At 37.9% G+C, this 20,877-nt stretch overlaps 1 protein-coding gene across 1 annotated transcript in view; it reads right to left on the bottom strand.

Annotated features, from left to right (window-relative positions):
* PLEK (pleckstrin) overlaps nt 1–20,877 on the bottom strand; it is a 743,287-nt gene that overhangs the window by 407,055 nt on the left and 315,355 nt on the right. The window contains exon 2 of the mRNA XM_044055991.1: nt 18,791–18,946. Within this exon, the coding sequence (XP_043911926.1) occupies nt 18,791–18,946 (156 nt within the window). The remainder of the gene's footprint in view (nt 1–18,790; nt 18,947–20,877) is intronic.

Here is a 20,877-nt window from a genome sequence, read left to right as displayed (position 1 = left end):
TTGATTCTCAGCTGGAGCGCCTTCTATGTGGCATCTGTATGTCCTCCCCGCGGTCAAGTAATATTTAAAAGACATGCAGGTAGGTGCGTGCATGAATGGGTGTGCCTTCTTTGAAGGTTGGGCGTCGGGGTGGCACCACGGCACAGTAAAAATCCACTGCCAATCATCAGCGGACCGGAGTTCCTCTGTGGCGACCCCTAACTGGGAAAAGCAGGACATAGTTTTATTCATATTTATTACAGTGCTTGATTTAAGGTATAACAAATCTCACATAAAACATAGACAAAACATGTTTTATATATAACCCTGCCACTTAACAAATTATTCTTTTGAAATAGAATTACAACATTCTTTTAATTTTATCCTTTCCTTATTTTTACCTAGTTGCCATGCATGTTGGAAACTCTGTCATATGAGAATACTGTATAATCTTTCTGTTACTGATGCATAATACCAACTTTTGAAGATAGGCACATCATACTTTCTTATGTTTTGTTTTGCTCTAGAACGTAATACTGTGAACGGGCTTTAGTTTGCTGTTAATGCTTTAAAATGCTTTTGAATCATAATCTGGTTTAATCTGACTTGGTAATAATATTCTTTTATCTTTTTTCTGGCTATCTTGAGATTCTCAGTAACTAAACAAGGGAAAGATTGATTATGGGAGGATACAGACAGTTTACTGTGGACTTTTTTACTGTAACTATTTGCAAGCTTTCTTCTTTCACTTATTGACAATGATGTTGAAAATGTAAGTAAAAAAGAGAAAAGGGTATCTGCTAAATTACACTCCATGAGATAAGAATTTAAAGTACTCAAAATGGCTAAGATATCTAAAGAAGAACTATAGCCTAAATCCAACTTTTCCTAATACCAGAGCAGAGTGAATTCTCCACACTGAAAATGACTCATTCGTAACTACATATAAATGAAGTATAACTTAATTGTTTCTCTCATTGTATGCCGTTCCTGCAATTTTCAGCTCCTTGAAGCACACTGTTTTGAGACTGAATGAAATCTAACAACACTTTCATTAGGAAATTATCTATCTGGTTCTTACAACATACTGAATATCACATTTAAGATTTCTGTCCCATGGAAAGCTCGCACAAAAAGATGTTCGTTGCCATGCCTTCTTTCCCTCCCGTTACAGTTACAAACGTATTAAATTGGAATGCATGGCCATGCTAGGGTGTAGTGTCAGTAAAAGATGAAAGGCAACCACTGGGATTATACTGTCTAGAAACAAGACACCCTTGGCTGAAAACACGATTAAAACAGGAGAAAAGTATCAGCTGCTGATTAATTGTTAGCCTCTTTTCCCTTAAAATTTGAATGTAATTTAAGATTTCATTGTTATCTGAAGAAGAAATTATTCATTACATTATGTTTAGAAGATGGAGAAAAAAAAAACAGAGAAAATAAATGGTGAGAAAAAGCTAATTCTACTGCACAGATTTTGAAAGAAAACAGTAAGTTTAAATATTGTCATTCAAATGAAGCAGGAAAATAAAGCTGAAACAGGTGGATGTTCAAAAATGTCATGTTCTGTACAGAAAATGTACACTGTAGTCAGGAGAAAGCTTAGCAAAAATAAAATAAATAAATAAATAAATAAATAACATCTGTGTGGGCCAGCCATAAAACCATTTGGGGATAGAAAAAAGGCATTATACAGGGGGACGTTTTATAAAAAACACTGATGTACTGCAAAAATTCAGTAAAATTCATCTATTCAAAATGCATCTGTTTTTTTGTATATTAAAAACCTGTCTCTTCAGCTTATGTTCTAATGCCACATTTACTGCAGACAAAACTGCAGGTAATCCTTGTACTGCACACACATCAACATGTCCAGTGAGATATATATGCATGATGCATCATATATACAAGCCACTGACTTATATTAGTATAGAAAGACAGCAACACTAAGCGGTATGCAGTATACACTGGCCTTATTTGCAAAAATGGTAAAACATTTCCTTTTAAATCATAGGATCATAGGAGGTTACTAGGCTAATGGCCCTGGGGACCTTACAAGCCTAGCGAAGAGTTTATCCACAAAAAAGAAACCTTAGTCAACAACTGTCGCCTCTGTCAATGAGGGACAAAAGTGGAATACCATCACAGAAGGAGGAAGCTACTACATGATAGAGCAAAATCCCTAAAAGGGAAGGCATCTCTGATCAGTATTAGCAAAAAACTAAGGGCACTCATAAAATCGTCTAAGGCCAGCTTCGAGAGAAAAATTGCACAGGACACTAAGGATAATCACAAGGCTTTCTTTAGTTATGTTAGGAACCTGGGTGGGAATTCCCAGATATGCTCAGAATTAGTCCAAAATGACAAAAAATACACCGAACCCACAGACATTGCCAACATCCTAGCTGACAGGTTCAGCGCAAACTTCTCACCCCCCTCCCCACCAAAAGGGCAAATATCTATCCCAGCAGAGTGCTGCCCCCCTGACATATCAGATGCTCAGGTAAGAGCTGCCCTCTCCAAAGCAAAAAACACAGCATCAATGGGACCAGACGGTGTCCCAGGCTGCGTCCTACATGAACTCCAAGAAGAGCTAAACCCAAACATAAAACTACTGTTCAATCTCAGCCTTACTACAGGATTTGTACCCAAAGAGTGGCGTACAGCAACAGTGGTCCTTCTCCACAAAGGTGGTGCCTCAACGGACCCTGGAAACTATCGCCCTATAAGCCTGACTAGCTTGGTCTGCAAAGCTATGGAAAGGATCATCATGGACCTCATAAATAAAGATATTGGGGACCTACAGACACTGGATCCTACCCAGTTTGGCTTTGTTAAGGGCAGATCCTGCCTCTTAAACCTGGTCGACTTCTTTGAAACAGTCACCAAGGCCATTGACGAAGGGAAGGTGGTCCACACAGCCTACCTGGACCTTGCAAAAGCCTTCGATACAATACCCCACTCGGGCATTATAGATAAGCTCACCAGCTTAAATATAAACCCCTATGTCACCAGATGTGTTGCAAACTGGCTCAAGGACAGAACCCACATGGATGGAATTGCTGGAGCCATGTCAGACTCCAAGCCAGTTACAAGTGGCATCCCACAAGGCTCAGTCCTGGGACCTCTCTTGTTTGGTATATATTTCTCAGAGGTACGGGCCAACACAGAAGGACTGTGGCTGACCAAGTTCGCAGATGACTGCAGACTGGGCGCCATAATCGACTCTCCAGCCGACACAAGCATCCTCCAAAAGGGCCTCATAGAAACAGACAACTGGTGCCAGAGCCATGGCCTCAAGCTAAACGCCAAAAAGTGTATAGTCATCCCCTTTGGCAAAAACAAAGTGCCCACAAATTACCACATAGGTGGTAATCCATTAAGTACAGAAGAAGTAATTAGGGACCTGGGGACCCAAGTTGATAGCAATCTCTCATTTGACAACCATGTGGCCAAAGTGGTTAGAAAAACATTTTATATATCCCACCTAATCATGAAGGGATTCACATCTAGATTAGGGGAGGTCATCGTGCCTCTTTACTCATCCCTCATCAGGCCCATAATTGAGTACAATGCCCCTTTTGGGATGTACCTTACCAAACACCTGCAGCAACTGGAAAGACCCCAAAAGTACCTCACCAAGAGGATCAAAGAGCTCAAACAGATGCCATATGCTGCCCGGTTAAAGAAACTCCAGCTCTGCTCAGTAGCATACCGCCTGCTTAGAGGCGACCTGTGCCTGACATATAAAGCCATGTCCAACCCGGAATTAAGCGACATGCTGCATCTCAAAAAATCCAAATCCCATCGAGCTACACGCTCGAGAGACTTGAACCTCAGCACTGAAATAAATAGGACATGCTGGAGGGACAGATTCATAACCCAGATGCTCCCTTCACTCTGGAATAAAATCCCAGTCCAGGTTAAGCAGGGTCCCTCATTGACTCTCTTCAAGAGGAATCTTGATGAGTGGATGGGAGATCGTAGGTTTACCCCGGTATCACTTCTGTGTCACTGTTAGACAGAGGCACAGTATACTAACCTTGAAAAAGGGCATAGAAAAATTAATATAAAATGGGTGGCGAAAGCCAAACATACTCTGGCTAGGTTTATAAATGCCCTAGGGCAGATAGCCTAGTATGAACCTATGAACCTATGAACAGAATAGTAATACATCAAGCCTGGGCATGCTTAATCAATCTTTTTATCCACAGTGGGGGAGGCTATAGTTATACTTTTGACAGTCTTTAACAAGACTTTCCGTGAATTACAGTGGGATAAACAGATACATAATATACCTCACTCTGCCATTATACCCCTTGGAAGCTCAGTGCAGCTCAGTAATGCATTTGATTGTACTGCACTGTTGCTTAGCAGATGCAGTTATGATGATGCCATACCTGTATAAAGACTGTTTTTTAATATATATATATATATATATATATGTGTGTGTGTGTGTGTGTGTGTGTGTACAGGTTCATAGGTTAATAGGTGTGTACTAGGCTAATGGTCCTGGAGCCTTTACAAGCCTAGCCCATAGGATTACCCTGGCATCATGCCACTCGAACTTAGTTCCCAGTGCCTCTGTTGAGTAGAGCACTGGAGTGATCCCCGGGGTGAATTTTCTATTTCCCATCCACTCATCAAGATTTTTCTTGAAGAGGGCCAGTGAGGTGCTCTGTTTGACATGTATGGTAAGTCTATCCCATAGCATGGGCACTCTCTGGGTTATGAACCTGTCCCTCCAGCATGTTCTGTTGATTGTGGTAATGAGGTTGAGGTCTCTGGAGAATGTGGTGTGGAGAGATTGGAATTTCTTTAGATGTAACATTTCTAACAGAGCTGGGTCAGACATTGCTTTGTAAGTCAAGCAGAGATCGCCTCTAAGTAGGGGATATGAGATAGAGAATAGTTGGAGTTTTTAGAGTCTGTCCATATAGGACACGTGTTTAAGGCCCTGGATCCTCTTTGTGAGGTATTTTGTGGTCACTCCAGTTGTTGCAGGTGTCTAGTGAAGTACATGCCAAATGGGGCATTGTACTCAATGACTGGCCTAATGAGGGAAGAGTAGAGGGTGACAATTACCTCTTTCTTCCTGGACGCAAAATCCTTAGTAATGAAATGTGCCACATAGAAGAACTTTCTGACCACAGTGGCAATGTGGTGATCAAAAGAGAGGTTCCTGTCAACAGGTGTTCCCAGATCTCTTATAATGCCTTCTGTGTTCAGTGGACTACCATTGATGTGGTAATTCATGGGAAATGGGTTTCTCCCAAAGGGGATGACAACACATTTTTTTGGCATTGAGCTTAAGGCCATGGTTCTGACACCAGTCATTGGTCTCAGTGAAGCCTTTCTGTAGGATAGCAACATCACCTGAGGAGTTAATAATAGCTCCCAACTCATAATTATCTGTGAACTTTGTCAGTCAGAGTCCCTTCCTGGTGGCCTGGACTTCAGAGACGTAGGGGGAGGACCCAGAAGTGAACCCTGTAGGACTCCACTCGTGAATGGTTGGCAATCTGACTTGGAGTCAGCTACTTTCACACTGTGGGTTCTATCTGTGAACCTGTTTGCAACCCACCTAGTGATATAGGGGTTGATGCCTAGCTCAGTGAGTTTTTCTATGATTCCTGAGTGGGAAATGGTATCAAAGGCCTTGGCCAGATCAAGGTAGGCTGTATGAACCACCTTGCCTTCATCCACATCTCTGGTGACTGACTCAAATAAGTCTACTAGGTTGAGCAGGCATGATTTACCCTTCACAAAACCAAATTGTGTGGGAAGCAGAATTTGGAGATTCCCTGTACACTTGTTTATTAGGTCCATGATGATGTGTTTCATAGCTTTGCATATCAGACTCATCAGGCTAATGGGGCAATAGTTCCCAGGGTCTGCAGTCACTCCTTTGTGGAGAGGGATGACTGTAGCAGTGTGCCATTTGATAGGGACAAAGCCTGAGCTGAGGCTGTGATTGAACAGGGCACACAGGTGAGATGCCAGTTCACTCTGTAGTTCATGTAGAACACAGCTAAGGATATTGTCAGGTCCCATCAAAGCTGTATTCTTGGCTTTGGACAGTGCTGTTTTAACCTGTGCAGCAGTAATACTGGGTGCCTGGCAATCTACTGGTATTGTGATTGGTCCTTTGGGGGGGGTAAAGTTGGCACTGAATCTGTCAGCCAGTATATTGGCAATATCTGTTGGCTCGGTATAGGAGGTACCATTCTGTAGTAGCTCAGAGCAAGTCTGGGTATTGCCATGGAGGTTTTTTACATAACTATAGAAGGCCTTCTGGTTATCTTTACTATCTACTGCAATTCTGTTTTCATAGCTAGCTTTAGAGGATTTGATGAGGGATCTCAACATTTTGTTGAGGCTGATAAGGGAGTTTTTCCAGTCTTGGGACTTCACCTTATTCAACATCTATTTCCTCCTTCTGTTGTAGAGTTTGTTTATGGCAGGGGACCTCCAAATTGGCTTCCTTTTTTTGGAGGAGAGCATCTTTTGTTTTATTGGGTATGGTGAGATCCATGCATTTGTGTACATGTTCTTATAGTGCATTGGTGTATGATTTTGTGGTCACGCTACTATTCTCCATTTGCAATGGTGCCGTGAAGTTAGCCACCTCTGTTTTTAGGAGCCCAAAGTTAGCTTTGGAGAAGTTTTTCATGGTGGTTACCTTTGCAAGGGGTGGGGGGGGGGGTGGATGTGGATTTCCAAGATGATTAGTTTGTGCTCAGTTCTAACCAGTGAGGAGTTGACTACTGGTATAGAGCAATGGTTACCCATGCTACTAATGACCAGGTCAAGGATGTTGCTACCTCTAGTGTTGGTGAGACAAGCTGGTCCAGGGCATTGGAATTAATGAATTCCAGGAAAGACAGGTCAAGTGTATTGGTACATGAGTAGTTTTCCCAGTTAATGGAGGGGTAGTTGAAGTCACTCAGTATGAGATTGTTAGGTTGGACCCTAATATTCTCCAGGATGCTTAGGAACATGGAGTATGAGTCTTGGGACATGGTTGGGGACCTATAGCAGGCTACAAACTGAATCGCTGTCTTACCCAGTGTTAGCTGCACATGAAGTATCTCTGATGTGTTATGTTACGCTATCAGTCTGGAGGTGTGTGCATCCTTTATGAATATGGAAACACCACTACCTTTAGACCTTCGGTCCAAGTTCTGGGGCCGAAAGGTGTGGAATGAATTATAGCCTGGTAGTGAAGGGGTGCTTTCTGCTGCCTTGAACCAGGTCTCTGTTACAGCACAAATGTCAATGTTCTCCATTCATATATAGGTTTACTATCAATTTTTCGAGCGGAGATGCTCCAAAGATGGGCAATTCAAAACTGGGATGTTCGAATGTCCATCTGAACATCTCCATGTTTGAAAGTTTATGCACTGTGCATTCACTGATATAAACTCGATGTACTGTATGGAGATTGCGGTACAGTGAGGCATGGAAACTCATCCATTTCCTCACTGTAGTGAGATTTCGAAGTTAGAATATATAGTTAGCAGGGGGTGTTGGGGTTAGGTACAGGAGTTTCATTTACATGAGCACCTATATGGACATCACGTGATCTTTTTGGACACAATGTAGAATCTGCTGAATTCGATCAGCAGATTTGACATTGTGCCTTAGCAGTGATGTTGTTTTTCATTGCTGAGTCGGTCTTGCAAACAATATTTATTTTGCCATTAGCAAAAATGATAGTAAACCATATATATATATATATATATATATATATATATATATATATATATATATATATATATATATATATATATATATATATATATATATTAGATACAGCATATTTGACAAACAATCATTTAATCGTGTTTTTTTTACTGAAAAATATGTTGGTGGTACAACTGGTCGAATTACATTATAGCTGAATTGATAAAGATTGGCTATAAAGTGTTTGTAAAACTATGGAATTAGTATATCTAAGTTCTGAGGGTATATGTGCAGTACCTCCATTTGAAACTAGTTAAAGTTTTTTTTTATCTATTTTACATTTGATTTAGTTTTAGGATAAGTTAAGAATGTATTTACATTTGTGAACATTATTATTTTTTTTTAATTTTTGTGTTTACTTTGGGCTTCTTATATTTTTGGGATAATGATGGGAGCAAATATTGTCTGTATTTGTGATCATTATGATTTGATAGTTTATGTTATGAAATTGCAAGATATTTTGTGTTTCATTCAATTTCATCTGTGATAAGTGATAATAATACTTACATATATATATATATATGTGTGTGTGTGTGTGTGTGTGTGTGTATGTGTGTATATATATATATATATATATATATATATATATATATATATATATATATATATGCACACACACATATAAGTGTATGTCTGCACACATTAGTTATAATTTGTTGACAACAGAAAAAAATATATTTTAGACAAATGGTGCCTGCTGAATTCTTCCTGAGCAGACATTATAAACCCATCCTTATTAGAAGCCATGTATAATGTAACATGACTGATTACAGTAGAGAAGGTACTATGAACCCCCACAGTATGTCTCAATTTGATTGCAGAACACTGCACATCTCTAACAGTGGAGTTTTGATTGTGCCAGGTTTATTCATTCTTTCTTACTCTGCTTGCCAGTGTAATTTGTTTTAGGGTCAAGGGGAAATCAAAGTCCATCTCAAGACTCAGAAGATACGAGGCAGATGAAACAATCCTCACACCATACATACCCCAACATGTGCTTTAGACACATGCTAATTCATGTACAACATGTATATGGGATGTGAGTAAAAACTGAAGCACCCAATAAAAACCCTCATGGACACAAGAGGGAAGTGAAGACTCCACACAAGGGATAATCAGCCAATAACTAAGCTGGAGAACCATTCACAAAAATGTGCATTGTTGTTTTTGGGCCTGTGCACCCAATACAGCTGACAACCATGGCTAGCTCAACCATCCTGAGGGGAGAGAAGTGGCTCAAGGCCACCACTTCAGAGACACCTAGAGGGAGCACTGAGTTTTGCATCTGTGGAATATAAGCCTGTGAGCATTTGCTGCCATGGTGCAACTGCATGAAGCAGGAATATTTAGCATCCAGAGGCATGCTATCTGCAGTATGCAGCATGCAGCAGAACTCAGGAAGCCAACAAAAGGAAGGGGGATGCTCCACTGGGAAATGGGTAGAGCATTCTGGAAAAACAGTAAGCAGGCTACACCCTACAGCTGACTCTTGTTGTTGAGGAAAGGATGAGCTGATAGGGTTAATTGGGCAAGGGGATAATGGTCCACAAGGCTCTTCCCTATGCCTAGAATGCTCAGGTCCTTCCTCTGGGAACAAATGGGATAACTGAATGCAGGTAAAGATGCCACTGGGCAAGATCCTACAGAGAGTAGAAAATGTTGCTTTCCTTGATGAAATATGTGGGATTTTTAAATCCAGTGCAATAACGGCTCAGTAAAATTATATTTTTTTGGCATGTATTACACTTCCTATCCTGTTAATTCCCACGATACCCTACAATAAGTATCTGTATGTGTCAGGTCACATGGCAGCACTTCTTGAAGAATTCTTAACAAAGCTGCAAGGAAATTACATTAACATAGTTAATTATTAAATTATACTAAGACTGCCTTTCTAAAGACTGCCTTTCTACACTTGGAGATTTCAATGAAGCTCAGTCTTAAATATGACTGCTGTACATTGTCTTCCTCAGCAAATGTAGTTGTGGTCATGACAAGACTGTATTCACAGAAGTGTTGCTTTATCTGGTGAAATATTTAAGACCTGTACTTCTAATGCACTAAATATACAGAACCAACTGATATTGCCAACACCCTGGCAGATAGGTTCAGTGCGAACTTTACCCCCCTCTCATCCCCTAAAGGACCCATCTCTATACTGGAAGAATGCAAAGTTCCTGTAATCACGGCTGCACAGGTAAAAAACACACTCTTCAAAGCCAAGAACACACCATGCATGGGACCTGACAACATCCCAGGCTGTGTTCTACATAAACTACAGAATGAACTGGCACCCCACCTAAGTACCATGTTCAATCATAGCCTCACCTCAGGCTGTGTGCCCACTGAATGGCACACAACAACAATTATCCCACTCCACAAAGGGGGAGCCACCACGGACCCTGGAAACTACCGCCCCATTAGCCTGACGAGCCTGGTCTGCAAGGCTATGGAACATATCTTCATGGAACTTATAAACAATGACATTGGTAATCTCCAAACTCAGGACCCCACCCAGTTCATGTACAACATGTATATGGGATGTGAGTAAAAACTGAAGGCAGATCATGTCTCCTAAACTTGATAGACTTCTTTGAAGCAGTCACCAAAGCTGTAGATGAAGGTAAGGTGGTTCATACAACCTATCTAGATCTCGCCAAGGCTTTTGACACCACCCCCACTCTTGAATTATAGATAAACTCACTAAACTAGGTATAAATCCCTATGTCACAAAATGGGTTGCCAACTGGCTCACTGACAGAACCCACACTGTGAAAGTAGCAGACTCCAAATCCAAATTTAGACCAGTGACAAGTGGAGTACCACAGGATTCATTCCTGGGTCCTCTCCTGTTTGGTATCTACTTCTCTGAAGTACAGGCTAACACAGAAGGTCTTTTGCTAACGAAGTTCACAGAAGACTGCAAACTAAGAGCTATAATCAAAACTCCAAAAGATGTGGACATCCTACAAAAGGGCCTCGCTGAGACAGATGCCTGGTGTCAAAGCCATGGCCTCAAGCTCAATGCCAAAAAGTGCATTGTCATCCTTTTTGGTAAAAACTCTGTACCCATGAACTACCACATAGGCAGTAGTCTACTTAACACTGAAAGTGTGATAAGAGACCTTGGGAAACAGGTGGACAGTAGTCTCTCTTTTGATAATCACATCACGACAGTTGTCAGGAAATCCTTTTATGTGGTACACCTCATCACAAAAGGTTTCTCATCCAGGAAAAAAGAGGTCACTGTTCCCCTCTACTCGTCACTCATTAGCCCCATTATAGAGTACAATGCTCCTTTTGGTATGTACCTCACAAGACATCTACAACAACTGGAAAGGCCGCAGAAATACCTCACAAAGAGGATTACTGGCCTCAAACAGATGCCCTACGCAGACTGTCTCAAAAAACTGCAGCTTTACTGCATCGCATATCGCCTCCTCAGAGGCGATCTCTGCCTAACACACAAAGCTATGTCAAACCCAGAGCTTTTGGACATGCTCCACTTAAAGAAATCCCAATCCCTACAAGCTATATGCTCTAGGGACCTAAACCTTGTCACCACAATGAACAGAACATGCTGGAGGGATAGACTCCTGTCCCAGAGACTTCCCATACTCTGGAACAAACTACCTATCTATATCAAACAAAGCTCCTCATTAGCACTCTTCAAGAAAAATCTTGATGACTGGATGGAAGATAGGAAATTCACCCGGGGATCACTTCTGTGGCTCTGCTCAACAGTGGCACAGGAAAATAATTTTCTTGGGTGGCGAAAGCCAGGGTACCTTTTGGCTAGGCTTATATAGGCCCTAGGGCCAATAGCCTAGTACCTGCCTATGAACATATGAATGTAACAACTCTGTACACATATTCTAGACATGTGTTGCATTCCTTGCCCTGAACAGATGACATATATTGACCACTAATAACATTTATGTGAAAATTTTCATAATGTACCTGCATGCAAAATACCATTTGCTAGTCTCTCCCCCTTGAGAATTCACTACAAAAACTTTAAAAGAATTACAACAGCATGCATTGGAAATTGGTACATGTAAGATTAGCATTCTGCCTTTAAGGATTATCGTGCGGGCTTTGCTGAATCTGAACACAGCATATCTTTCTCATGCTAAGTCTGTATTCATAAAAATGTAGAATTTTTCTAGAAAAGATATGTTACAAGCAATTGCTGCAGACACCATCATGAGAAGTCATATAACCAACCCAGTGGGAACAGGAATAATTCTAATGACAAACTCATTGTGAAATACAGGTGAAACCCATGGCTTGCTAGTGTTGTAAGAAAAATCATGTTAGCCCTCCATTACTAAGAATCTATATCAATACCTTTGGAAAATTACAAAAGGATTAGGGGTTTCAGTACAGCTGAATGCTGAAATTAACTGCATCATACTGCCTTCATTAGTAAAGGGAGTTTTACATAAACCATGTTTTCATTACAAAAATTAAAAACAAATTAAAAAAATAAAAAGTTGCTGTTTTAACTGATGAAATATGAAGGAATTTTTCTTCTGATGTTATAGAAACTTGGCAAAGATGTAAAGTGGACAAGGAATGCATTCTAAGAGCTGAGAAGAAGTCAGAAATTCATGCTTAAAGAGATTCATATAGTGAAACATGTTAGACATAAACTTTCAAGAGATTTTAATAGCATGCTTAGGTACAAAATGCACCTAAGAACAACATTGTATATGTAGGACTTTAATTCAGCTCAGTGCAGAGAAGCACACTATCCCCCTTCACAAATGTAGTTTTTGTCATGCTCTGTTTATAGCCACAAAAATGTTGCTTTGTCTCATGAAAATATATATGATTCTTACTGTGATATAATGTATACTTAGTAGAGATTTTGTTTAATTACTATTTTGAACATGACCTAGTGGCTGGACTAATTCTGAAGCTACACTTCAAAGCACTAGTTTGGATATACTTTAAATCCAAAGTGATGCTGTTTCGAAGTATCTCTGCACCAGGAAAGTAAATCCATATTGCACTTGATTTGTTGTTAATATGCTGTTGGTTACTGTTCTGAAACATTTTTACTGTAGCTGTAATATTTTGTTCATTAACTAACTGTGGCTGAAAAATTCTCCCTACCCTTTTACCATGTTCTTGTTTTGTTTTAAAACTAGTGCCTCTGTTATTGTCCTCTCTTTATGTTAATTTTATCACAAAATTCTCTCCCTCTCCCCCTTCATTATTGTTGTCAGCAAACACAGAAGTTTCATTGTGAAGTTGCTTTTACCCCCATTATATTCCATATATCCAGAATACTGACTGCCACCCAGCTAACCTGTGCTGCTCTCTTGTCCTTAGTTGCTCTTGAGTCATACACCCATGCTAGAACTTGTCTTTGGAAGCTCTTCCCAGTAACTTCTCATCTGTTTATACTAGTGAGCACTAAGATTCAACTGGGAAGTTCCTCCCCTTAGACTGCTAAAGCATGAATAACCTCATATTTCATATCTTCCGGCTTAGTAGACACTGTAGTACTTAGAAGTACTAATCCCTTTTTTTCCATCTTATTTTTAAAATCTCCAGCAACTGGGGCAACTCTGCTATTCACTAGATAGCCTTCAGTATATTTGTGTGATGCTGTGTTTACATTCCTAATCTAAACACCCAAGCAGTGGAAAAGATGGACGGTCAGTCTTTACCTCTGTTACTAGCCTTTTATCACCAGGTTTCCTAAGACAATCTACTAAGTGCCTTAAGCTCATATATAATGAACTTATTCCCAGCAGTTCTAATTCCATCTGTGAGAGGTGTACACATCTAATTCATCTGTAGAATTCAGCAACCATTAGAAATGTTGGGACCCTCTAGAGTGAGCCATAAAATGCAGAGACTGAATGGCCAAAAGATTGACCTTATATACACCAAGATTGAGATGCCATTTCTCTGAATATTCCCTTTTCTCTGATGTATGGCAATCTTGGATTTAGTATGTATAACTTTGGGGGTGTGGGGTGCAGGGGGGCCTCCCCCTACAAAAAGAAGTTTAAAGGAGAAGAGTGATTTTCAAGATTCGCTGTTCTCCTGAGATTTCTCCCCTTTTTTTTAGCTTTTTGACACTTGGCATTTCAAGTGCTGACATTTCAAAAGGGAGCAGTAGAATTTAATTTCCCCTAAAACATTGCCCTGTGAGTTTCAGACACCTTAACTACAGTCCTTCACTAATCACATTAAAATGTCTTTTGTGTAAGCTTTTAGAAATAAGAATATTAAGTCTCATAACATTCGGCCTCTCATCAACTTCATGCATAACTAACATGAAGAGTCATCCAGAGCAAAAGCATTCTAAATGTACAACTTCAAACCACAGCAGCAGAAGCAACAGAATTTTTTAGTGACAGGTGACTATTGTCAAGCACACTGACTCATCACTCACAATGCCAAACAACAAGAGGGTTACAGTAAGCTGTCTTCTAGGAGCCAGAATTTCTAACATTATAAAGGCCCTAAGGACAAATATGACTACTGTATGACATGGTAGTGGTTCATGTGGGAGTGAATGACACGAGACAAAAATCTCTGAAACACATGCAGAGAGGCAAGTCAGACCATTCCATGTATGTTACAAATTCAGGTAACATGCTGGCTCTGAGTGGAATCCCTTCCTTCACCTGAATTGTTAAGCCTAGATGCAAAGAAAAGATAATGGTTTTCAATAATTGGTTAAACAGCTGGTGTCAGTCTGGGAGGATCCAGTATATGTCAGTGTGGGATTAGATGCCCAACAGTCCAGCTTGCTTCACTAAAGATAGTGTGTACTTCTCATTCCAAGGCTTCCACATACTGGCTCAGGCCTTTGCTACCTCTAAGTCCTTTAAGGCACAGTCCAGTTGACCAGTTGATGGACCTTCCAACATAACTAACATATTAGTCTCAAAATAGGATCATATTAAGGTGTCTCCTCAATGACAAAAGTATAAGCAATAAATTGCTTGATCTTGAGGAACGCATGTATTTGGAAAGCATTCATGTCTGCATAGTTACAGAAACTAACAGAAGTTAGAAAGAAAGGAGCTCATATGGCAATTGAATACCAATGCCAACCAGTTTCCTGGGATCAATAAAATGTCTTCCATCAAATGTATTTTAAGGCTTAAAAACTTGGAGAGATAATTATGAAATATAGGTTTTATAATGACACGGTGGTAATAAGTTCTTGTAGATATTTATTCCTATATTTATATTAATATATTTATATTTCTAACTTATGTATTTATATTTATAATTATATATTTATAGTCACATTGTTTGTTATACTATATATTATTATTAAATATATATATATATTAGTATATATTATTATAATTAAATAGGATTTTATAATTTGTAATTTTAAATTTAACATTTTAATTTTAAATATTATTCATATTAGGTTTTAAATATTCAACATTCAAGAATTAATCATTATTATTTTTTATAAGTCTACATTTATTATTATGAGGTTATTTTTATACTTAGTTTTAATTAATGAGTAATAAATTAAATGAATGAATACACATATACATTTTTTCGAGTTTTGGCGTTAGATTTCATGGTTTAAAAAAAAACCCAATTTTTGGTTATTTTTAGTTCTTAAAATTAATAAGTGAATTAGTAATACAACATTTAGATATAAAGTGTCGTTGTCGTTCCTGTATAGAAGTTAGAGCAATAGGACTTTAAGCGAGGCTAATTTTATTATTATTACCAAATTACTGATTAATAATATATTTTATTAAGATAGGTTGTGTGTTCTGATTTAATATTATGGTACATTTTTATTTCTGTTATTACATACACTTACATATTTCTTACTTTAGTGGATTTTTATAGAAAGAATGTAAATTACATATGTTATTGCTTTGTTTTAAATTTTGGTTTTATAACTGTGGGAGGTGAATTTATTTAATTACTTGTTAATGAATTGACTGATTGACCATTTAGGTTTTAATGGATTGCCACTATATAAGTAGTTTGTATGAATTACACTTGTTTGTTTTCTTCTGAAGAAGTTGGCGATATTTTTCGCAACGAAAAGTGTATGTTTATTATCGCACTTAAAGTGAGGATTGTAAATAAAGTATCCGTGGAATTTGTAGACTTCTTGGGTTGCTGGTTCGTTCTTCAGTAGTTTGTTTTTTCTGCATTTTCGTTCAGTAGTTACAGAAACTTGGTTTAAATGTAAAGAAAGCACTCACTCTATACTAGGTTTTGGACTTTTTATGTCTTTAGACTCCATGGCAACTACAGTGGAGTCTTTATATTTATCAAAGAACATATTACCTCCAGGAAGATTTCTATAGACCACAAATTGAACTCTTGATAGGTTAATTATCGACTAACAGCTTGCTATAGAATACCTTCTTTGTCCCCTTATGACCCCATAGGACTCCACAGTGTATTAAATGATGTCCATATTAGCATAAACTACATCATTTTGGCTGACTTTATGTACCATTCAGTGAACTCGGACATCTATACATACAATGTAGAATACACCTCAAAATTCCTAGACTTAATAAATAAAAACTCCTTTGACCAGTTGGGAAACAAACCTGCTAGAGGACATAGCTTTCTTGACCAGATTCTACAAATATGACTGCCTCTTGCACTACTCATATACTATCTCTTTCCTCTTTGAAGTCTGAGCACAAACAGATATATTCTTATGAGGTTTCTGAGACAGAATAACCATGGAACACTAACCTATAACATTTATTTAAATTAACTTTCTAACTTTAGAGGAATGTAAAATCTAGATCTTGAATTTTATTAAGGATATATCCATTTTATGAGTTTTTCAGCTGCATCATTTTAAAGGAGTGAAAAATCCTTACTTTATATAGAAACAATTAGTAAGTGTATTATGTCTAATGTTATCACAACATAATAAATAAATCTATGATTCAATAACTTTTATGTTAGCTATACTAATGTTTCAAACTAAATCTTTTGGACATGCAGCTTGTTAATTTGAAATGTTTTTTTTTTTGCCCTAGATTTTACCCTACTTACAGCAGCCATATTTCTGTGATAGTCTAAGATTTTAAGTGTTTTAGGAAAGAAAAAGTAACTATACACAGCATAAATGTATATATGTAAATAAGTGGAGTGGAATATAGATGCTCATAAAAACTCTGCAAGCCAAGATCATCTTAATCGTCTTACCCACATAGAAGCTCTTCCAGCTCATGCATCTTGCCAAATTCACAACTCCACTAAAATGACAAGTGCAAGACATCTTTGCCCCATAAAATGTTTAACTATAAGGCAAATTCCATTAAAATAAAGATGGTACTAATGACTTATACAGATATACTATTGCAAATCAGGGTTTTCCTAAATCTGTATTCTTTGTCGTGGGTCACTTTAGTGATAACATGAGATAAGGAGATTTTATCAACAGACTTGAAATCAAAGGCATAATACGACAGCTATTATGGAAGGTTGATTGTATACCTGGTACAAATGACCATGCAAATATATGTATTTTAAAAGAGTAAACTGATTTGGTAAAGGTGCTTTCTCTCTGTCTATATATAGAAATAAATATATACAATATTAAGTGGGTTTTATGTACCAAAAACTTTTCTGAAATTGAATTATATATTGTCTAATTATCTTCTGTGCCCTGTTTTATTTCAGATTTGGGAATATAGTAGCATTTAATATGTTGTTAATATGCATTTATGACTGATATTTATGATTTTCTGTTGTTTGCAGATTTAATAAAGTTCAGGTAATAAGTTTAGAAATATACTTTTAGACATTGTTTTAAATTTATTAAGGGTCATGACTTATTAGTATTTAAACAGTGAGTCTTTTTTTCAATGTTTGTGTGATGAAGTCCAGAATAAAAGTATCTAAAAGTACTAAACATTTATTGTTGTTGTCTTGTCCTAATTGCCTTTTTTTGTTTGCTTTGCTTTACTTTCAGGCATGTATGCATGCAAACCCAAGACTACAGGCCGAAATATAATATTTTAGACTGCTGTAGAGTAGAGTCTTAGATCTCTGTGCTGTACTACCAGATTCCTTGATTTATGTTTACTGGCAGCCTCAGAGTCATCTCTTCTAATTCTCTACCTTAGAGATGCTTTTCTAGGTCACTGCCTGCCAAAAACAAAAATCTGCTCTTAAATTTAGTCCATTCTTATTCCCTTACAATTCTATGCCATCTTTTTTAAAGGAAACACCCCAATCCAAGTTTAGTGAAATGTTTTTGGTCCTTGATCACATTATCTCACCTAAAGCGATCCTCTTGGCGAAACATTTAATGGAGACAGCCACAAAACCAATAAACTGTTGAAGATTCATTCTAAACATATGATCATAGGCTAAGACACTACAGAATAAAATGGAAGAGTTGTATAAAATAAACTTAACATCAGAACTGTATTGGCATCATAGCAAATTATTGATGAGAAGTAAGCAACTCCTCATTCTCATCTTCTCACTTGCATGTAAACTTTCTAAAAAAATATTCTTGCTGTCTTCAATCCACTATGATTATACTAGACTATCTGATTAACTTTTGTCTTGCTGAGTACTTTTTTCGTGGCCTTTAATGCATCAAACTGGGGAAGTGAATACATGCTTTCCCTTTATGGTATGACAATCATTATGGGAGAGCAGTGTTTCAGGGCTAATACAGTGAGGAAATGCTGAAGACTTTGCCATGAATCAAATCATCTACTAGAAGAATATTTTAGATGCACTGCTTTGTGACTGACTTCTTCTTAAAGATGTAGTGGCATGGTAATTTCTGGAAAATATTCCATTCATTAACTTATGTAACTTGACAGCACATATTGAAGCAATTTGCATTATGTCTGAAAATTTATAAACTGTCCAAAAAACATCAGTAAGCTACAAAAATATGTTTAATTTTTCATTACCATAATAGTGATTTTTAGTATAGACTGAAATGAAATATTGCCTGTTTTCCAGCAAGTGCAAGAGATGCACACAACACTGAGTGTACCATCACAGGCCTCTGTGGGGTAATAATCCTAATATGCACTATACATAAGGCTGAACCTACCATCCTTTTACCGAAATCTTGGACTGAACTAGAGACAGATCCATCTTTCAGAGGGATCATTCCTTTAGGGCTTTTGTCTGTTTTCTTCTTATAGAACTCCAAACAGTCCTCTAACAGTACCACCCACATCGCCTTCCAGGAGTTGAAGACACTGCTCTAGAGAAAAAGGAAACAAAAACAAAACGCCTGTCATTTCTATTTTATGTGCTGTTTTTCTTTCTTGCTGACCAATACATTATTTTAAACAAGTAAGGGAATAATAATGTGGAATTGAGAAATACACTATACCTTAGCTTTTGCCAGTTGTTTTTACCTTGGGCACATCAATATAGACAAATGCAAACCACAAATGAATTACAAGACAAAGTACTAATTATATCATGACATATATAACGTGCAAGTCTGTTTAATGTTCCAGTTAACTCAGATTTAGCTTCAGTTCATTTCTTCACAAAGACAAATCAGATAGCTGAGGATGAAAGGCTGGAATGTATGATTCCTTGCATTGTTTCATGATTCATAATGGAGGAAGCAGAAAATGGAAGTGAGTTTGTTGTCATCTAGGAGCTGTTCTGCTGTCATTCACAAAGACAGGCTGTGAAGGTTACTTGAAGACAGAGAAGATTATGAGATGTTGGATTTCTTTTGTGTTTTGTCCTACTATATGCAGATTTAAGATACATTGTGAGTAATAAACCTTTTTAGATGTAGGTTTTGTGTGTGTATTAAAGCAGAACGTATAGTTTATTGATGGTCTGATTTCATATGTGTAGAAGCTTTTTTGTTCAGATGTATTTGTTTGATTTCAATTCATGAATGTTTGTTTTGTAGAGTTTGATGCACTGACAAGGGGACTGTGATGTTGCATCAATGCCATATTTAGCCAAGATTTGATTAATAAAACCCGAATCATTAAATCCTAATAAAATCAAATGCAACATTATACACACATCACAGATATCATACACAAACCTCTGTTAAAAAACATGCCTCTACAATGAAGAAAGAAAGAAAGAACAGATTGCAGAACAGTGGGAAACAGACACTAACCCACTAAACTGAAATTTCTCTGCAAAGATGGTCACTATAGCATGATTCAGGCTCATAACCTAAAATTTTTTTTTTTTTTTTTGAAAACCGGCTGCACCACACCCACACTAGCAATCTTAAATGTACTGACTCTGAAACTGCACAACAGTGGGGAAAAGATCAAAAACTCTAATCTTCCCTGTACCACAATCTCTATATGCACACCAGGACACATCTCAACAAAGCGGTGATTTGACAAAACAAAACCAAGCAAACACTACTTCAACAAAGCAAACAATCAACAAACTGGCATTAAACCATATGGGCATCCCCATGGTCTGACTCAAGCATTTGTGGATAAGTACTGAACAGCCCATGCCCTCTGTGTTTATTATTGCTTAATAAACCATCATTAAATGCCTGGCTAAAAGAAGTAGTTTTTTAGCTGTTTGTAAAAGGTCAAGTCCATAGCAGAATCCCTCAAACACCACGGCAAACATTTTTCACAAAGCAGGGGATGTAATAGAAAATGCTCAAAGTTTAATCATTGTTAAAAGGGCTATTGGCATCTCTAGCAATCCTGTTGTTTTGGAGGTAAGGGTTTTACCATAGTAACGGGGTTAAACCAGATCATTTGGATATGTAAGACCCAGAGCATGCATGGCCAATAAAACAGTATCAATTCATTAAAGGTGATTCCAAATCCAGTTATTAGAGAGTGTAAGAAACACTGTCAGACACTATAAGTAAAATGGGAGGCTAACTGGGAGGTGGTAAACTGTCAGTTCTGTGTTGGAGCTTATATTCTTGATGATGGGATGTAAAAACATGTGTGGTATTGTTTTGAGGAGTACATGATCATCAGGAGTTGAGAAAAGGTTGTTGCAAAGGGTAATAAGATGTTGACCAGTATCTAGCACAGTTACAGCTCCTGTAGCAACAAGTTTATTATTTCATCATACAGGGCCCTGTGATGTCTCAAATGGAGTACTGTGCGCAGTTTGAGAGAGCATATAGGGACAAGGATAAGAGCGAGTCCAGAAAAAGTGAATTAGTAT

The sequence above is a fragment of the Protopterus annectens genome, chromosome 1.part2, assembly GCF_019279795.1.
Source record: "Protopterus annectens isolate FY-2018-M chromosome 1.part2, PAN1.0, whole genome shotgun sequence".
Lineage (NCBI taxonomy): Eukaryota > Metazoa > Chordata > Ceratodontiformes > Protopteridae > Protopterus > Protopterus annectens.
The sequence above is the reverse complement of the archived record's forward strand: the minus strand, read 5'-3'. Positions and strand labels throughout refer to the sequence as shown.